General features: G+C 41.8%; 1 protein-coding gene across 3 annotated transcripts in view; it reads right to left on the bottom strand.

Moving 5' to 3' along the window:
* Positions 1–20,365, bottom strand: part of ASAP2 (ArfGAP with SH3 domain, ankyrin repeat and PH domain 2) — a 131,499-nt gene that overhangs the window by 90,377 nt on the left and 20,757 nt on the right. For 2 of the 3 annotated variants that reach the window (XM_070732959.1, XM_070732961.1), the window contains exons 2-3: positions 13,873–13,945; positions 9,778–9,923 (exon numbers count right to left, since the gene is read on the bottom strand). In XM_070732959.1, coding sequence (XP_070589060.1) covers positions 9,778–9,923; positions 13,873–13,945 — 219 coding nt within the window. Of the gene's footprint in view, positions 1–9,777; positions 9,924–13,872; positions 13,946–18,027; positions 18,156–20,365 lie in introns of those variants that run through there. The other variant, XM_070732960.1, reaches the window with a different exon arrangement.

Genomic DNA, 20,365 nt, shown 5'->3' with positions numbered 1-20,365 from the left:
ATAGATAGATAGATAGATAGATAGCCACAAGTAGTCCACAACTTACAAGAGTTCATTTAGTGACTGTTTGAAGTTACAACAGCACTGAAAAAGTGACTTATATCCATTTTTTCAAACTTACAATCCCTGTAGCCTCCCTATGATCACGTGATCTAAATTCAGATTGGCACTTGGCAACTGATTCATATTTATGATGGCCGTCCAAATCAATAGGGAAGTCAGATTCACTTAATACCTGTGTTACTAATTTAACTGAAGTGATTCACTTAACAACTGTAGCAAGAAAGGTCGTAACATGAGACAAAATTCACTTAAAATTATTTCACTTAGCAACAGAAAATTTGGACTCAATTGTGGTCGTAAGTAGAGGACCACCTTAATATCTGCATACAAGCTATCCACTCAAGTATTGGAGGATCTTCCAGATTAATATGAAGAAACTATAGCAAGTGTGAACGAAGGAAAGCCGACAGGTAAATAGCATTAAGTTAATGTTTTTTATACTTTGAAATAATCTGAAGCCATCGTCATACACATCTTCAATAACTGGAGGCTGTTAATATTACGGTTACCAAATGTCAGATAAACTAACAGAGAATTTGGCAAGAAAAAACAGCATGAATTGCCAAGGACCATGTTAACTTACTATTTTTGAAATCTACCCCAGGAGTCAGCTCCAAATAAACCAATTCAAAGGTCTTTTTTATTACAAAGGAAATGGGAAATGAGAGCCCAAGGTGCAAAAAAGAAAAAAGTAAATATCACCTAGAAAGCATGAAAAAATAGTGTATCTGTCTGACTTTATACATAAACCCACCTGTATTTAAAATTTATTTTCGTGCATAGACTCTAAAACAGAACAAGAGTTAAGAAACCTGGTAAAAATATTTAAATAATAAAGTCTGTATTACAATTGTTAAAACAATAAAAACTAAGTTTTATTTGTTTTTCAAACTGTGTAATCTCAGAATCTGTCTAACAGTTTTGTAACTTTACTAATAATATCATACTCCTCATTGGTAAGGCTATGTTTGTTTACTAACAATCCTATATAAAGCAAATATAAAATAAAAGGCAACCAGGCAGAGGGATAGAAGAACCGTTGAAACTTACCTGAACGGTCTTCTCGATGCACTGCAAGGAGAGTCCAACGTGGGTAATTCTCCAGTCTGATTGGAGGGACTGAGTTTTAATTTAAATATTATGCAGGCACCGCCCCCTAGCCCACCAGTCATTAAAAAACGAAGGAGCAGTAAACTATAAACTTTTTATTCAACAACTGGAAGGCAAAAAGACACTGACCATAACAACCGGAATAACATCCGGAACAAAAAGGAGCCCTTGGTCCACCAAACGGGTGGATTTTGGACTCTCCTTGCAGTGCATCGAGAAGACAGTTCAGGTAAGTTTCAACGGTTCTTCTCCAATGCACTTGCAAGGAGAGTCCAACGTGGGATGTACCCAAGACATAATAAACGGGAGGGAAAGAAGACCCAAGGGCGGTCAAGTGGAACACACCCTCTGTAACACCCTCCTCCCAAATGCTGCTTCCGCGGAAGCAAAATTGTCAATCCAATAATGCTTGATGAAGGTAGATGGAGCTGCCCAAGTGGCTGCTCTACAAATCTCCTCGATCGAAGCCTGTGTAGACCAGGCTGCTGAAGCCGTCGCACTGCGGGTTGAATGTCCAGTTATTCCAAGAGGTACCATCTGTCGATGCTTTATAGGCCTCAGTGATGCAGACTCGTAACCAACGACTAATGGTTCGTGAAGACACCCTAGTGCCTTGTCCTTGCGATGAAAAGGAGACAAATAACCCTTCTGATGCCCTGGAAGTCTGTGTTCTACGAATATAGATCTTTACCGCACGTCTTACATCCAATTTATGCCATCTGAGTTCAGATGGATGCGTGCCGTGTGTACAGAAATCGGGCAATATTATTTCCTGAGTTCTATGGAAACCGGAATTCACCTTGGGGATGAAAGCCGTGTCCAATCGAAGAATCACCCTATCCGGATGGAACAGACAGAGGTCAGGTCTTACTGACAGGGCCGACAGCTCCGACACCCTTCTGGCCAAAGTTATAGCGACTAGAAAGGCCGTCTTGATGGATAAGAACCGCATTGGTATCGACCTCAACGGTTCGAAGGGCGGAGCTGTCAAGGCCTTAAGGACGAGTGTTAGGTCCCAGGTAGGGAACCTATGAACTGTTGCCGGTCGAATGTTCGTCGCTCCTCTTAAGAAATCCCCAATCCAAGGGTGTCGCGACAAAGTCCGGTAAAAATCCTGACTCAATATTGTGGACAACGCCGCCACATGGCGTCGCAAAGTGTTTGGAGCCAATCCCTTATCCAAGCCCGCCTGGAGGAATGATAGAACCGTCACCGGCAAGGCTGATATAGGATCGATCCCTTGGGTCTCGCAGAAGGAGCGGAAGGCTGACCACGTTGCCTGATAGATGCGCCGCGTAGATGGTCTGCGCGCTGCTTGCATGGTAGCAATGACCGTGTCCGGGAGGTGTAGCCGTCTTAAGCGGTCCCCCTCAAGTGCCACACGGTCAGGCACCACCATTGAGGATCCGGATGCGCAATGCACCCCTGACTGAGGGCTATCTGATGTTCTGGGATTCTCCAGGGTGGAGAAACGGACAGCTCCCTCAGGTCTGAAAACCAAGCTCGTCGAGGCCAGAAAGGTGCTACTAGCAGTACTTCGGCTCGTTCCTGTATGATCTTGTGCAGAACCCTCTGAAGGATGCGAGTCGGCGGGAACGCATACAGGAGCCCCTCTGGCCAAGGGAGGCGGAGTGCATCCACTCCCTCTGTACCCGGAGATGGAAAACGGGAGAAAAAACGAGGCAGCTGCGTGTTGTGGCTCGTTGCAAAGAGGTCCAAAATCGGTGTGCTGAATCGAGAGGTCAGTGTCTGGAACACTCCGGCATCCAATTTCCACTCTCCCGGGTCCAAGGTCTTGCGGCTCAGCCAGTCCGCCCACACATTCTCTTGTCCTGAAATGTGTTCGGCTGAGAGAGGCCAAGTGGACCTCCGCCCATCGGAACAGAGAGTCGGCTTCCTGCATCAGGCGCCTGGATCTCGTTCCTCCCTGATGGTTTATATAAGAGCGGGCGGAGACGTTGTCCGTTAGGATCAGGACATGGCGGTCCTGCACCAGGTGAGAAAAGCTGAGAAGGGCGAGGGAAACCGCTTTCAATTCCAAGAAATTGATGTTGGTGTTCATCAAATCCTGAAAACTCCACAGACCCTGTGCTACGCTGGCGGAAAGGTGGGCTCCCCACCCTGACAGGCTGGCGTCCGTCGTGATAGTGACAAAGTCCTGTCCTCGAAACGGTGACCCCCTTTGAATGGCCGTTGAAGTCCACCATCGCATGGACCTCCTGACCTCTGCCGGGAGAATCACCTGAATCCTGGTATGGCTGGTCTTCCTCCTTTGGTAGGGAAGGAGGAACCATTGGAGGGAACGTATGTGCAACCTGGCCCAGGGCACGACGTCGATACAGGAGACCAGTGTGCCCAAAACCCTGGACAGGAAACCCAGAGAAGGCCTTGGTTGTGATGACAGTGTGTGTATCAGACTCCGGATATTGGCCTGTCTCTCCTGCGACAGGAACACCTGGCACAATCCCGTGTCGATGATAGTGCCCAAGTGAGCCAATCAGGTTGTCGGTGTTAAGTGGCTTTTCTCCCAGTTTATAGTAAAGCCGTAAGTCTGTAGAGTGGCCAGGGTCAGTTGGAGATCACTGTGTGCCCGGTCCCGGGACTTCGACAGAATCACAATGTCGTTGAGATATGCCATGAGGCGCACTGACCGGTGTCTCAAGGTGGCCGAGAGGACGTCCAAAAGTTTGGTGAACGTCCTCGGTGCAGATGACAGGCCAAATGGCATCGCTCGATACTGGTAATGGGAGCCGTTTACAAAAAAACGGAGGAATTGTCTGTGGTCCGGTGATACTGGGCCATGGAGGTAAGCCTCCTTGAGATCGATAGAGGTGAGGAGGTCCCCTGGCCGAATGGACTGCAGAATAGACCTGAGGGAGTGCATTGTGAATCGTTGATAACGCACATATCGATTCAATCGTTTGAGATTTAATATCAAACGGACCCCGCCCAAAGATTTGGGGACCAGAAAAACAATCGAATAGAATCCTTGTCCCCTCAGGTGCATGGGAACCTCCTCTATTGCGTCTATGTACAGTAAGTGGTCTATTTCCTGATGTAACAGGGCCCTCTTTTGAGGATCTAATACCTGAGGGCAGGTGACAAATCTGGTTGGAGGCACACGAAGAAAATTTATCCTCAACCCCTGTGTTGCTGTGGCAACTGCCCAGGCGTCGAGGGATGCAGCCCTCCAGGTGTGAGCAAAGTACTGAAGCTTGCCCCCCAGAGGGTAGGAATCTGTGAAGTCATTTGCCTTGTTTGGAGCCCTTAAAGTTGGAACCCCGGTATGGACGGCGTCCCTGTTGAAAGGGTCTGCCACGGTCCGCAAAGTACGGTCTCTCCTGCCGGAAACCTCCCTGGTTGAAGGTGCCCTGTGAAAATGTCCTCGACCCCTGAGAGACAGTTGAGGAGGGCTCAGTACGAAATGGCTGCCTTCTGTAAAACGGTGTAAATCGTCTTTCTCCACGTCTGTTAGATCTTGGGAGGACTTTTTTCTTATCCTTATCTTCGATAAGGACTTTTTCAAGCGAATCACCAAACAATTTTTCCCCTTGGAAACGAGCCGAAGCTAGGCGCCATTTTGATTTAACATCGGCTTGCCAGCTTCTGAGCCAAATTAATCTGCGGGAAGACAGTGAAGAAGTCAGGGCGCGGGATGCAAACTTTGCCGCATCCATTGTGGCATCTGCGGAGAATTCCGTAGCCGCCAGGAGCTTATTTAGGTCCTGGCGGAGCCTGCTGTCCTCCTGGCTCACCCGTGATTGGATGTCCTGTATCCACAGGATGGTCGCTCTATTAAAGAACGAGGCAGCCGAGGCGGCTCGCAAGGCCCAGGCTGCCATTTGATGAGTCTTCATAGCTATATTCTCAGCCCTCTTGTCCTCTGCTTTAAGGCCATCGGAGACCTCAGATGGCACGAGGGCGGTGGAAACCAAACTCGCCACCGGAGGATCGATGGTTGGAGGTGTCAGAAGAGATTCCATCTCCTGGTCGAAAGTATAATATTTCCTATCAATCATAGAAGGCCCTTGTGCTGCCGCTGGTGCTTCCCAAGGCTTCTTGATATTGTCCAGGAAAATATCTGATGAGGGAATAGCCTCTGGTTTTTTCTTTGGAACAGAAAGCAGAACTCCAGTGGAGGCTGGTGTATTGGCATCTTTAGGTAGTTTTCCCTCTCCTGCCCCTTCAAAGGCCAGCTTGGCCTTGTTCAACATGATTCTAAAAAGAGAGGGCTTGAACAGGCCTACCAGGCTGGGTGGTTCGGGTGGTTGTTCATCCCCTGACAACCCCTCGCCCTCATCAGTGTCCTCCTCTCTAGGATAGAGGTCTTCCTCAAGGGAGCCCTGGAACGAAGCTGGGGCTGGAGGTGCCCACACATTCCTATGTCTATGAGGGAGCTGGGTCACAGGGGCCTGTCGCTGTGCCCCCACTGTGATCCCTTGTGCGTAAACATCGCTTATTAAATCTTGGAGATTCTGAGGCATGCTCTGCCAGGTGTCGAAGGAGTTCCTCAAACCCACAGCAGAAGGTGTAAAAGTGGCCATGGGCTGGCTATATGATGCTCCCGTACTGCTGGCCATAGGCTGGATATACTGAGGGCCTGATGATAATAGGGGGCGTTCAGGCGACCAATCTCGTTCTGTTGCCGAGCCTACAACCCCCGCTATGCCAATTACGGGGGAGGCCGGGGGGGGGGGGGCGAAGGCCCCCTGAGCAGATTAGAATGAGGCTGGGGCGCTGGTGGCTGCCTCTGCGACTGCTCCAATTGTCGCTCGAGCGCTCGAATCCTCTTCTCGGCCTCCTTCAGAGAAGCTGCCTGAGAAACCTTCGTCTTACTCTTCTCAGAGGCAGGCTTGTCCTTGGGGGTAGTGGGCCTGATGGAAGAGGCCCCCTCCTCCCCCAGATGGGCCGAGTTATCGGTCATGATTTACTCACAGAGTGCTTGACAGAAGCTTCAAAGAAAAGCCGATCGTGAACGTAGCCAGCAATAGAATAAAGCTGCGGCTGCTGCCTGACTTGTTCTGCGGCTGCGCGTTGCCAGGCAAATCGAGAAAGGGGGTTAATTACCGGAGCTCTCACTTGCTCCACTCACTCCCCCTTCCACGGCAACCAACTGTCAGGGCGGCAAAATGGCCGCCGCGCCGTTGCCAAGGTAACCGGCGGGAAACAGACCGCCGCTTTTGCCGCCTTCCTTGAGGCTTTAACAAAAAAAACGCCAATTGCGATAATACGAGGCTTGGCGCCTCCGTAGAGCCTAGCCGCTCCTTCTGGTCGCCTGAATCCGGCTCTGGTATGTTCGCCGGTCGGGGCAGGCCCTTTCTGACGTCAACCGTCTCATATTGCCAGGTGCGACCTCGGGGGTCGGGGACCTGGTCGCCCTGGTATAATGCACCCCCCCCCCCCATCACGGCCGATTCAGAACGCCGTTTTGATAGTGAATGCTTGTGGGGGGGGCAGGGCGCAACAGACTGGTGGACAGAACCCACGGGGGGCCTGGTCCACCACTGTAAATTAGAACGAGCCATTCACAAACCTGCAGAGAAACACAAGAAAAAGAAACAAGTATTAGTAATAAGAAAAAACACAAATACAGTATTTAATACATATCAAAAACTAATACTACTGAAGAGAAAACTCGAAAATGTCCCTTTACTGCGACTGAGTTTTCATGACTGGTGGGCTAGGGGGCGGTGCCTGCATAATATTTAAATTAAAACTCAGTCCCTCCAATCAGACTGGAGAATTACCCACGTTGGACTCTCCTTGCAAGTGCATTGGAGAAAAGATACTTACAAGTATAGGATACTGAAATATAAGTATACAACAATCCATGTCATAATTTAACTTGGAAAGTATATTATGCCTTTAAATAATTTCATATATATTCTCACAAGCAGATCCTTGTATTCTTAATCAAAACACCATGAAAAAACATCACCAACATATACGGTAACCCAACCTTTGAAATTGTCATATTGTTTAATTTTGGTACCTAAAATTCCTGGCTTATCTGTGAGTATATATGGCAAATATTTAAAACCAGGCTAAGCTTCCACAAAGAGCAAAGTACAGATTTATAAATCGTGTCCTCCCCCCCCCCGCGCCCCCCCCCCACGCCCCCCCCCCCGCACTTCCTGAATGCAGGTTTAATACAGCAAGTGGAATGATTTAACTGAAAGAATGTTCGGGATGACACTATCTAGGTCAAGTGGTGTTTAATCCATAGTGGTTCTTATATTAAATGCATTTTTTTCACTCGCTATTCCAATCATCTGATTATAAGCAGACCTCTTATGACTATATTTAGATTCTAGATATTTACATGTTTGAAGTAAGTGTCCAGGATTAGAATATATTTGCTAATGCTTTACCCCAGTGCATTAATGGGGCAGAGATGTTAGGCTACCACTATAAGCAGTTCGACATAATTTAATCATAATCAGATATTATAGGGCCGCAATGGCGAACCTATGACACGCGGGCCACAAGTGGCACATGGAGCCATATCTGGGGGCAGAGGGGGGCGCAGAAGGTAGAGTGCTGTACTGCAGGCCACTGAAGCTGACTGTAGATCTGTAGGTCAGTGGTTCAAATCTCATCACCCGCTCAAGGTTGACTCAGCCTTCCATCTTTCCGAGGTGGGTAAAATGAGGACCCGGATTGTGGGAGCAATATGCTGGCTCTGTTAAAAAGTGCTATTGCTAACATGTTGTAAGCCGCCCTGAGTCTAAGCAGAAGGGCGGCATAAAAATTGAATGAATGAAGGTATGAATGTATGAATGTGTGAATGAGTGAGTGAGTGAATGAATGAATGAATGAATGAATGAATGAATGAATGAATGAATGAATGGATAAATAAATATCAGTGGGCATGTGAACTCAGGTCTGGTGCGCATATATGGACTAGACAGCTGATTTTTGGGCCTTCTGGGCCCACTAGGAGTCAGGAAACAGACTATTTTCAGCCTGGAGGGGGGGGGGTTTAGGGAAGGCCGTTTTCGCCCTCCCCAGGTTCCTAGAAAGGCTCTGAAACTTGGGGAGAGAGAAAAACTGGTGTGCCATCACGTACTGGGAGTGGTGTGTGTATGTCATGCATGCGTGCATGGGGGGGGTGCACATGGAATTATGGGTGTGGGCATGCATGTGTCCCTCACCCAGTAGTGGGATGCTGCAAGGACGGACCGGTGCGCAGTTTCGGTTGAAAAAATCGGGATGCGCACGCAGCTGTGTGTCCCCAATAGTTGCACGTGTGCCCCACGCAAGATTTAGCTTCTGCGCATGCGCTGGAACTGAATTTTATGTGAGGATGCTCGCGTGAGTGGGATTTCAGTTATTTTTTTTGGTTTTTTTGCTTCTGCGCTTGCGCAGAAGCAAAAATATTGGCGGAAATTGCCGAAACCTTGCTCTCACACGCATCCTCATGTGAGATTTCGTTTCCGGTGCATGCGCAGAAGCTGAATCTCTGGGAGCGCAGGCACCAAGCAGCCCTTCACATCCCCCATTTTTGGCACGTGAACCAAAAAGATTCACCATCACTTTTATAGGGAAAGGTATTTTTCAGCCATGACACAGTTTAGAAAGTAATATACCAATACTAGAAAACATGTTTCTATTTACCAGACATTTAACTATTATTTGATAAAATATGAAATAAGATATCATTTCACTGTGATAATAATGGGAAGAGTTGACAGCTTTTTCAAAAGTCTACAGAGAGGGGCGGCATACAAATCTAATAAATAAATAAATAAATAAATAAATAATAATAATAATAATATTTTTTTAAAAAGCACACCCAATGAAGAATATCCCCTTCCACCCTTCAGCTCAAACACAATCAACATTATCCACTGATGCTCTGCTGGATGAGATGGGTTGTGTCTCTGAAAGGGAAGGTGGTATGGTGGACTACAGTGAAGCTGCAGACATCTAGGAAGGAGCAAACACATTCCAAGATGTGAGTGTGGCGGAGACAATAAGACAACACAGCTGGATCCCAGCCAGAGATTTAGGATGGCCGCTCTCCCAGTGTGTATCCATTAGGGTTAGAGTGGTATAGGTTTAGTCTGTGAAGATTCTGCCTATATGGTGTGAGCATATAAAGAATTGAATTTGGGTTGGTTTTATGTCATTTTGGCGCTAGGTCAAAATAGGTCATTTTCTCTCCACTAGATTCTCAACTATCATGCCAAAGCTTCCCCCCATTTTTAAAAAAGCAATTAAGTGTTATAAACCTTTAGAACAAACCCATTTACGTTTCAAATCCTTCCTTGCTAGAGCTAGATAACAAAGTTGTCCTAGGCAATCATTTACAATATACATAGGGTGCATACACAAACGATTCTCCCACAGTATTAGATTCCAATTGTTTAAACAGTCACAGTTTAAATCTCTGTTAGGTAAGCTTCAGAAGCAGTTATTCAATCCATTTTCCTCCCCAGAGAACAGCTTAGTGTCTATCAAAGCTGTGGCTTTATAGGCGATCAAGTTTTTATATTTAGAAGTTAATAATTTTTATATTTAGCAGTTATATATTTCAGATTAAATTTAAAGCTATCCCGTACAAATTTCAAGCCTGCAATACATATTTTCATTGTTTCTTACCAAGTTTTTGAAGAGCGCTGTCAATTCCTTTGTAAATACAGCAAATTTTAAAAATGCTGTTCCTAAATCTGGATCATCTCTACAGACGCAGTTGCCTCCAAATTTCTCCAAAGCTTGCGTATACTGCTCTTCATTTTCCACATGTGCTTCAAAAAGAACAAACAGTATGCTAATTCCAAGAACTCTCAACAAGTCCTTCACTGATTTAAAAAGTTCAAGTATTTTACAAGTTCATTTGAATACATTCAATTAAATTCAAATGTTTTCATAGTTTTAAATTTCAAAACAATATGGCAGTCCATAGTGTACAACAGATTTCTTTAAAAAAATATTAAACATCTGAATAGAGAAAAATAAGAGCGTTAAATTGCTATACCAGTACAAAAATCTGAAATATATTCCAGCTGAATAACTCAAAACACAGAGAAAAGACTCAGTCCAAATAACAGTGATGGTAAATCATCGTTGTCCTCAACACCACCGTCTCTAAATTTATCTGACATTTAATAAATGAAGCTGGTATGTTTAAATTAAACTGCTTCTCAGTAACAGTTGTTATTTGCAGCAGCTCATCATAATGGTGTTATATACATATTGACAAGTATATTATTGGGAACCATATACAAAGGCTATTTTCAGATCAAAGAAAAAACTGGGGTCCCATGTTGATGACATGGTTTACTTTGACCATAGTTCGCTACTGTGTTTCCCCGAAAATAAGACATGGCCTTATACAAGAATGGTGGAAGGTCTTAAGCATAAAACGTATCAGGAAAGACTTAATGAACTCAATCTGTACAGTCTGGAGGACAGAAGGAAAAGGAGGGACATGATCGAAACATTTAAATATGTTAAAGGGTTAAATAAGGTCCAGGAGGGAAGTGTTTTTAATAAGAAAGTGAGCACAAGAACAAGGGGATACAATCTGAAGTTAGTTGGGGGAAAGATCAAAAGCAACATGAGAAAATATTATTTTACTGAAAGAGTAGTAGATCCTTGGAACAAACTTCCAGCAGACGTGGTTGGTAAATCCACAGTAAACTGAATTTAAACATGCCTGGGATAAACATAGATCCATCCTAAGATAAAATACAGAAAATAGTATAAGGGCAGACTAGATGGACCATGAGGTCTTTTTCTGCCGTCAGACTTCTATGTTTCTATTTTTTTGAACCCCAAAATATGGCCTTGGACTTATTATCGAGGGGGGAGGTTATTATCCCAGCGACCGGTTAGGTCCCACAGAGTCGGCCTTCTTCGGGTCCCGTCGACTAAACAATGTCGTCTGGCGGGACCCAGAGGAAGAGCCTTCTCTGTGGTGGCTCCGACCCTCTGGAACCAGCTCCCCCCTGAGATTAGGATTGCCCCCACCCTCCCTGCCTTTCGTAAACTCCTTAAAACCCACCTGTGCTGTCAGGCATGGGGGAATTAAAACATCTCCCCCTTGCCCATGTTGTTTTGCCGTTTGATTGATTGTGTGTTTGTTTTTATATATATTGGGATTGTTTTATGAATTTCTTAACTTAAAATTGTAATTGGATTGGTGGGCACTCGATTTCGTCACTATGTACTGTTTTTACTATTGTTGTAAGCCGCCCCGAGTTTGCAGAGAGGGGCGGCATATAAATCCAATAAATCTAATCTAATTTTGGGGGTGCAGTAGGCAGCGAGTGTGGGACTAGGTGTGCCATCGCCGCTGTCTCCCCTCCTTGTTATTCGGGCTGGCCAAGCAGCGGGCCCATCACCACCGCCTTGTGGAGAAGGACTCTACAAGGCTTGTTGTGCCATTGCATGCAGCACTATGCAAGCTTCACCATACCGGCAGATCTGGCATAGTGCTGCCGTCCATGCATGCAACGGCACAACAAGCCTTGCAAGAAGCCTTCTAAATGAGGCAGCGTGGTGGCGTGACGAGTCTCACATTTCTGGCAGGTGGGACGTTTGGAAGAGAGTAAGATTTCTTGCATCTCGTTTCTCCTCTGCCCCACCCTTCCTCACCTGGAGCTTCCCCTCCCCAGCCAAGATCGACAGGCCAGATTCAGGGAGATGAACATGCCGCTGCCTGGTAAGAGAACAACATGAGAAATGGTCTCTCTCACAGCACCTTCTCTCTCTTCTTCTTCTCCTGAGTGATAGTGGTGAGTCTGGCTCACCGAATCTGGCCTGCCAATCTCTGGACACTCAGCTGCTACTCTGGAGAAGAGGGAGAACAGGCGCTGCGAGAGAGCCCATTACTCCTGTTATTTTTCCAGGTGGTGGCAGTTTGTTCAGAAGTTTTTCTTTTTTTAGGGGAGGGAGAGGCTAATATTTTTTTTCCTCCATACGAACTTTTTCAATACATTTCAAAATATCTTCATATTACAATAAAAACAGTATTGAATTAGTGAAACTTCAGATCGTGCAGAATGCAGCTGCGAGAGCAATCATGGGCTTCCCTAAGTACGCCCATGTCACACCAACACTCCGCAGTCTGCATTGGTTGCCGATCGGTTTCCGGTCACAATTCAAAGTGTTGGTTATGACCTATAAAGCCCTTCTTGGCATCGGACCAGAATATCTCCGGGACCGCCTTCTGCCGCACCAGCGACCAGTTAGGTCCCACAGAGTTGGCCTTCTCCGGGTCTCGTCGACTAAACAATGCCGTCTGGCGGGACCCAGGGGAAGAGCCTTCTCTGTGGCGGCCCTGACTCTCTGGAACCAACTCCCCCCCGGAGATCAGAGTTGCCCTCACCCTCCTTGCCTTTCGTAAGCTCCTTAAAACCCACCTCTGTCGTCAGGCATGGGGGAATTGAGATATCCTCTCCCCCTAGGCTTATAAAATTTATGCATGGTATGTCTGTGTGTATGATTGGTTTCTTAAATAAGGGTTTGTAAAATTAACATAAATATTTGATTTGTTCATATTGTTTCACTATTGTTGTTAGCCGCCCCGAGTCTACAGAGAGGGGCTGCATACAAATCTAATAAATAGATAGATAGATAGATAGATAGATAAAATAAATAATTAAATTTAATTAATTAATTAATTAATTAAATAAATAAATAAATAAATATGCACCCAAAAATTACTAGTTCAAAATTAATTACTTCCGGTATTCATCAATCCTCCCAACTTTGACCTCTGATGTTGTCAACTAGCTACCTAATTTTCTTCTAATTAAATTCAACATTAATTTCCTTTTAACCTCATTATCCTCTTGCAAATTCAGGTATGCCATCATGCCTACTTCTTCTTAAACATTCTCCAAAACCATTACAAAAAAAGGACTTCTCAACTATAAAGAAATAAAAAGATTATAGTTTTTCTTAACATTGAAGTTTCCCTGCAAAGATAGGCTGAGAGAGAACAATGGCAGAGAGAAACCAGACCCTGGTAAGATGTGCGTCTCACAGCCCATCCCTCCCCATCCCCTGCCTCACCTGCCACCCTCAAATTGTGCCCAAACAGCTTACCGGCATCTGTTTCTCTTTCTTGGTTGGTCTTTGCAGGAATACTCCTTGAAATGTAAAGAAAAACGTCTCGGGAATGCAAGAAGTTGTTAATTGCTTGCATTCGTGAGAAGTTTTCTTTACATTTCAAGGAGTTTCCCTGCAAAGACCAGCCAAGAAAGAGAAACAGTGAAGCTGCCAGACACTGATAAGATATCTGGGCACAATTTGAGGGTGGCATATGGGGCAGGGGATGCATGCACATAGTTGGGGAAGGGGTCTTATTTTGGGGAGAGGTCTTATTTCAACACATGTCCTGAAAAGCCCTGTTGGTCTTATGATAAGGACATGTCTTATTATAGGGGAAACATGGTGCCTAAGCTACAATAGTTGGCTTTTCATAAACTAAGACAAAGTACAGTATTTGTTTTCAGTTTTTGACTTAAAAGGAAAAAGTAGCTTTTGCTAAATGCAACTTACATCAGTTAACATTTAACAACAAAAACACCGAAAAATCATTAGCACCAGGAAGGTAAAAGGAACAAGCATTCTTTTGTGAACTATCATGGACTTGAATCTGCATCAACCAGTGAACATTTGACAAACAGTGAATATTGCAATGTTTATTTTAGAAATATAGGACAGTATTAAACAATGTTTACGTACCCAAACCAGAAACATTTATGGCTTTTACAGATTTCTTCATCTTATAAAGAACAGTTCGGTCAACATCCAGGGCCTAAAAATGAAAGCAATAAAAAAGGTTAGGTTATATTTATTAATTATATCAGCACAACAGTGTACCAAGCAATATACCAAGTCCATGCTACTTGACAACTGAAAATGCTACATATTGTTTTTTAATATAAATTTTCTGCTATTTTTATTCCCTTCAGAAAAAATGAAGTAGAAATCTCCATGTCTTCAGCCCCAAGGAATTTTCTTTCCAATCAATTGTGTCCAATACTCAGAAACTCCCTGGACATTTTTCAGGATGGATTTGCCACTCCAAAGTCCAAGAGTCACTGACCCAAGGTCATCCAACTGACTGTGCACCTCAGCTGGGACTAAACTCACAGTCTCCCAATTTCTAGCCTGATGCCTTAATCATCATTACACCAGTGACTCTCACACAGAAAATACCTGTTTGTTAATATTAGCTTGTTGTCAATTATTTAATTAGTATTCCTATATTAATGACTTAGAATTGACATTTCTAACAAAATTTGGGCTCCCATGCTGGTGGCAAAGAATATTAAGTCATTGTTTTAAGAGCAACACTAATGACGGGGGGGGGGGAGGTTGTTTATATATTGTAGGGTGTTTTTTTTTAATTAGCACACCTGACTATATTAATTTGTTGTCTGCTGTGATCCAAGTAGCTCGAGGCAGCTTTCACCAATGCAGGGTTTTTCACTAATGACATCAAAATGATACAAGCTTCCAAGAGCATCTTAAATGTCCTCTTGAACAAATTATATGACACCAGTACTATAATGATCATGCCACCATGCATGAATAGTAAAATACAGCAAGCCAACATTAGATACAGAGAAGAAAATCCACTGCAAGAAGCCATCACACACCATTTGAAATATGGGGAAATCATGTGTACCGTCCAGAAAACTGACATGTTAAATGCATAATGCTCTATGTATTAAAAATACACAACAGACTACAAACAATGACAGTACAAGGTACACAAAATGTACTGTGATCAAGGAAGATATAAGAACATATCAATAGTCTAGGTAGCTTAGAAAACGCAGGTGGCATTCAGTTTTATCTCATATTTAAAATAATTTCTGTAAAATCAACTTGCTTATTAAACGGCAAAAAAATCCTACCAGTGAGCTATCCCAAAGTAATATTTTGCATGACTTCTATTAGTTATCAGAAATCTCATCTCAAAAACAATAATCCTAGCAAGAATATATATATATATATATACCTGTATCACTTACAAATTGACAAAAAAATAGTGAAACATACGCTCTAACATTACAAAACTCAAAATATTGCAGGAAACAATACCTAGCCCTGAGCATGGGCACAATAATTTAATAGCCGATATAAAGCAATATATCAATGTTATTCTCAACGTTTATCCATGGGATTAACAAGATTTGTGTCACAGTGTCACAAATGGCAGTAACTGTATGTGTTATTTGTTTATCCAGAATGTGGTTGGCATTTTAAATGATGCCCAAACCCTGCTGGTTGTGTTATGTCATTTCAGTATCTTGAGTAATTATTTATTACAAAACTGGATGAAACAAACAAACGCAATAAAATAACAAAATCCTGGAGTTTTCAACAAAGCCATCATGGCCGCTTTGCAAAAAGCATGTCTTATGTTTTTGGGGTATTGTTTTTTTTAGTCATTTCTCTTAATATATTTTTTAAAGTAATAGTTTCAGCGGAATTCTTTGTTGTGACACCATTAAGGTAATTGAGTGGCTAATAAAACCAGCTTTTACATGTTTTAACAGGCTTCGCTCTTTGTCTTTTTCTGCTCTTGTGTGAAAAGCACTCCCTTTTAAAGCTTCCTAGGGTCCTTTTCTATTAGTTTTAAGGAAGCACATGCATTTGTGTCAAGCTTAATTCTGCAACCAAATGGATATTTTAGTGTAGTCATTTACAGATTCTAAAGTGCTTTCAAATTAACGTCCTTCATAATTCACCGTCTATTGTTTTTGATCAAGTGTCAATGAGACATATAATGTCAGAAGTCATTTTATATTCTGGCATTAATCTTTTCCCACCAATGTGTTTGTATGAGATTCTTCTCCTAAATCCTAATCTGGAAAGAAAGCGAAACAGCATTGTTTTGTACATGTGTGTATTTTTTTTAAATGCCTAAATGTCACATCAAGCTTTACTATACAATACAGCATCTGCTCCTCTGTTTTAAGCAGAACTGTGTGTGTTTATTTTTATATAACATTATTATTACATGCATTTATCACTACAGCATTTTTAAACTAAAAAGGAAGCATTTCGATTCTGTATCAAAAATACTTTAATATTCTTCCTTTAATACAAAAAAGCACTTTTAACTTCATTTTTAAGTTTAATTTATTAAACAGATGAGCAGAATGGCTGTAGATTTACAGAAACTATAAACTGCAGGTACTGTACAACCTACTGAATTTAGAAAGACTTACTTTCACTGAGACTGTCATCATTCTGTTTATTGTTACCATTCTAGATTACAAGTAAAGCACACACTAATCTTATTTACACTACGAAGTCAAGTCCAGTATAGATCAATATGTCCTGACATACATAATAGGTTGTAATACAAAATTTGATTCTACGTAACTTGAGAGGTTACATGAACTACAGCAGGTAATATGATGTGATGGACGGCAAACAAATGTAAAAATAAATAAATAAATAAATAAATATATTTAAAGCTTTTCACTTAACTAACTTTAGAAAAGCTCAAGATCTTTAGATTGAATATTACTTATAATTGCAAACAATGACAACCTATGGTTAATCAATAATCAACACTAGAAAAACCAAGGTTTTTTTTTAAAAAAATCTCAAATTGCAGTTTTTTAATCAATTCCAGCACCCAAATTCAAACCTGCTAATGATATAATGCTACCTACCCACTATGAACTCACAAATCTATAAGAATATACACCTTACCATACCATCCAGTTAGCATCCCATTCTCCCAGAAACGTGGGAATATAGAAATCTCATTAGAGGTGCATTAAGACACATCCGATCCAGTTACACTGGTCTCTTGAAAGTGCATTACAACCATAAAAAAAATATATGCACCTTAGGAAATACAATTTTTCAGAGTGTTAAAGTCTTTATTATAAATATGGTAGCCTAGAAACAATAACAGAATAGAACTAAACATGCTCAAAAATGCACCACAGGCACTGGGGTCATAAATGGGATGTAAATAAAAGCCAGGCATCCTAAAAACATGTATCAAATATACATGTTTTTCTAATTGACAAATATACATTTGTCAATTAGAAAGCTGTTCCCCCAGTATTAAGAAACCAGGAAAACAAATCTTAATCAAGGAACAATGGGATGGAATATATTCAACTACAGGTAATCCTCATGGTAAGACCATCCATTTAATGACTATTTGAAGTGTCAATGTTATTGAAAAAAGTGACTTGGGACTTAGCTTTAATACATTGTTTTTACATTTCTTAGATGAATACAAATTATACTAGTGAATCACAGGATGGATCGTCTGAAGAAATATACAGTGGTACCTCTACTTACGAACTTAATTCATTCCGTGACCAGATTATTAAGTAGAAAAGTTTGTAAGAAGCAATTTTTCCCATAGGAATCAATGTAAAAGCGAATAATGTGTGTGATGGGGGAAACCACAGGGAGGGTGGAGGACCTGTTTCCTCCCAGGAGATTCCTAGAGAGGCCCCACGGAGGTTTCTCCCCCCCCCCCCTTTTACAGCCCTGTTTCCTCCCAGGAGATTCTTAGAGAGACCCCACGGAGGTTTCTCCCTGCCTTTTCTGGTTACAGTTTTGGAGGCTTGAGAAGAGGCAAAAAAATCTTGAACACACGGTTCTTATCTAGAAAAGTTCATAAGTAGAGGCCTTCTTAGGTAGAGGTACCATTATAGTTTATTTCTTCATTGCATCTCTCCTGTCACACAAACCACTACAGAAGTCCTCAAGTTACAAACATTCAAAGTTACACAAATAGTCAAATAGTGACACAATTATTTTTCACACTTATGGCCATTGCAAAATCATGTCATGTGATCAAAATCCAGGCACTTGGCAACTGGCATGAAGTTCATAGAGGTAGAGTACCTAGATAAGCTTTACTTTTACAGGGATTCTCTTTGACTTCATCTTAGTCGTGGCCACTGAAAGAAATAGCTAGACATCAGATAATTTACATGGCAATTGAAGACCAGGTCTGTAGATCTATTCTCTACTAATTATGATGTCAGTTTCTGTAAAACATTTCAAAAAAATATAGAAAATAACCATTAAACTATAGTAAATCACACAGATTGACATGTGCAGGTGGAGTAGGTTACTTCTTGCTGTCAATTTAGTACAACAATACTCCTGTAAGCTGTTCTGGTTAATTAGCCATAATTAGAAGTTGCAGTTTCCACAGTAACCTTAGCTCTGATAAAGATGTTTCAATTATACAGTAGTTTGAACAGTTATTTCAATTTAAAAGTTTTTGAATTTCAAATTCAACAGTAAGAATAATATATAATCCATACAATGTTCATTCCAGATATGAAATTTAGAGTACAGTGTTATTTCCATTAACTTGAATCTCTGGATATTCAAAAAACCCTTATTGTTATTTTGAGTATGACAAATGTAATCCTAATTTTTATGCTTTTTAGGCTACAGATTTTTTTCAACTCCACGTTCACAACTCTTATTTATCTAAAAAAGAATGTAGCAATTCATTAGCAAAAACAACCCGTTCAATTCATAGTCAAGTAATAATGTTATGAAGATTAACAAAAATAACAAAAAAGTATGCCATCCACCATCCACACTTACAATGTGGCTTCCCTTCCTCATATACAGGAAGTATGTAGGACGTTTTAAAAAAACACAATAAAAGCCTTACATTTTGTAGATTCTCCTGATTCTCTTAGGCTAATTTATTTACAATTGCAACGATAAAGGCAGCATTGTAAATTCCGCCTGAATTCAAAAGGTAGATAGTCCTTGATTTTTGACTGTTCATTTAACAACAGTTCAAAGTTACAACTGTTTTGTAATGACTGTCCTCAAAATTACATCATCATGATCCTTGAGTCACGTGGTTGCAATTTAGGGGCTAGGTGACAGGCTCACATTTATTTATTTATTTATTTATGTTTGTTTGTTTGTTTGTTTGTTTGTTTATTGGATTTGTATGCCACCCCTCTCCGCAGATTCGGGGCAGCTAACAACAGCAATAAAACAGCATATAATAATAATCCGGCTGCAATTGGGGGTCACCTGATGCCCTTTGCACTACCTGGGCTATTGTCCAACAAGCAAAGTCAATTGGAGAAGCTGCTTCGCTCATCAGTGATGTGATTCCCTTAATGACCACAGTAAAAAAATGATAGAACAATCAGGTCTGATTTTATGTGAGAAATCACTTAATAATCACATTGCTCAGTGACCAAAGTTCCTATAGTGAATGCTCACCTGTAAAGCAGTGTTCATCTTCCTGTTTCTGAGAAAGCTTTGTGTCAGGGGTTAGATAACACAAAAGGTTGCTACAACACAAGCATACCAGGCTGGGCTACCCTGGAGAATTGTTCCCATGCCAGACTGCTTTCAGACAGGACCTTAAATGCAAGCAGCTCTCAGCTTCTTGATGAGGCTGAACACAGCTAGAATTGATGCATTCTGACAGGCAGCACCAGCCTGCTCCAAAATAGCGTTTCCTGCACCAGATGATTCTTTTTTTAAATAAAAAAAATACTTTATTGGTTATTTACATTAAAAAAAATGGGTATGAACAATACAACAATACAACATTTACAAAGTGCATAAAGTTACATAATTATTTATGCATGGGCATCCATAGAAAAGAAAAGAAAAAAGGAGAAAAAGAGTGAGGGGGGATAACAACACACATACATATATATATTCAAGACAAAATAAAGCATTGTGCTTTATACATGAGTTATTTTGGTATCAGAACTTAATATTTACACCTGCTAATTTGCAGGCTAATTGTTTTATGCAGCATATTCATTTATAGTTTTTCCCCCTCTTATTTGTTATTACACATATATGTTAATTTATCATTAGCGTATCCATTTCTATGTAATTGCTTTCATATCCTCTATATTTTTCCATGGTATAATGGTAATATTTCCTCTTAGCAATAATTTGGTTTTTCTCTCTTTACTCTTTTATTTTATTTTATTTTTATTTATCCAGATATACCACCTGTCCCAAGTATTGTGGAATTCCTTAGTATCTTTATCCTGTAGTTCAAATGTGAGCTTTGTCATTTCTACTACTTCATATATTTTTGTTATTAAGTTAAGCAATGTCGGGATGGTTTCCTGTTTCCAGGTTTGAGCATATACAGTATGAGATGGTATCTCTCAGGACCATGATGGTGAACAGGCGGAGGGTCCACTTACCAGCCGCTACTGATATGCCCTCT

The sequence above is a fragment of the Erythrolamprus reginae genome, chromosome 1 (assembly GCF_031021105.1).
Source record: "Erythrolamprus reginae isolate rEryReg1 chromosome 1, rEryReg1.hap1, whole genome shotgun sequence".
NCBI classification, from domain to species: domain Eukaryota; kingdom Metazoa; phylum Chordata; class Lepidosauria; order Squamata; family Dipsadidae; genus Erythrolamprus; species Erythrolamprus reginae.
The sequence above is the reverse complement of the archived record's forward strand: the minus strand, read 5'-3'. Positions and strand labels throughout refer to the sequence as shown.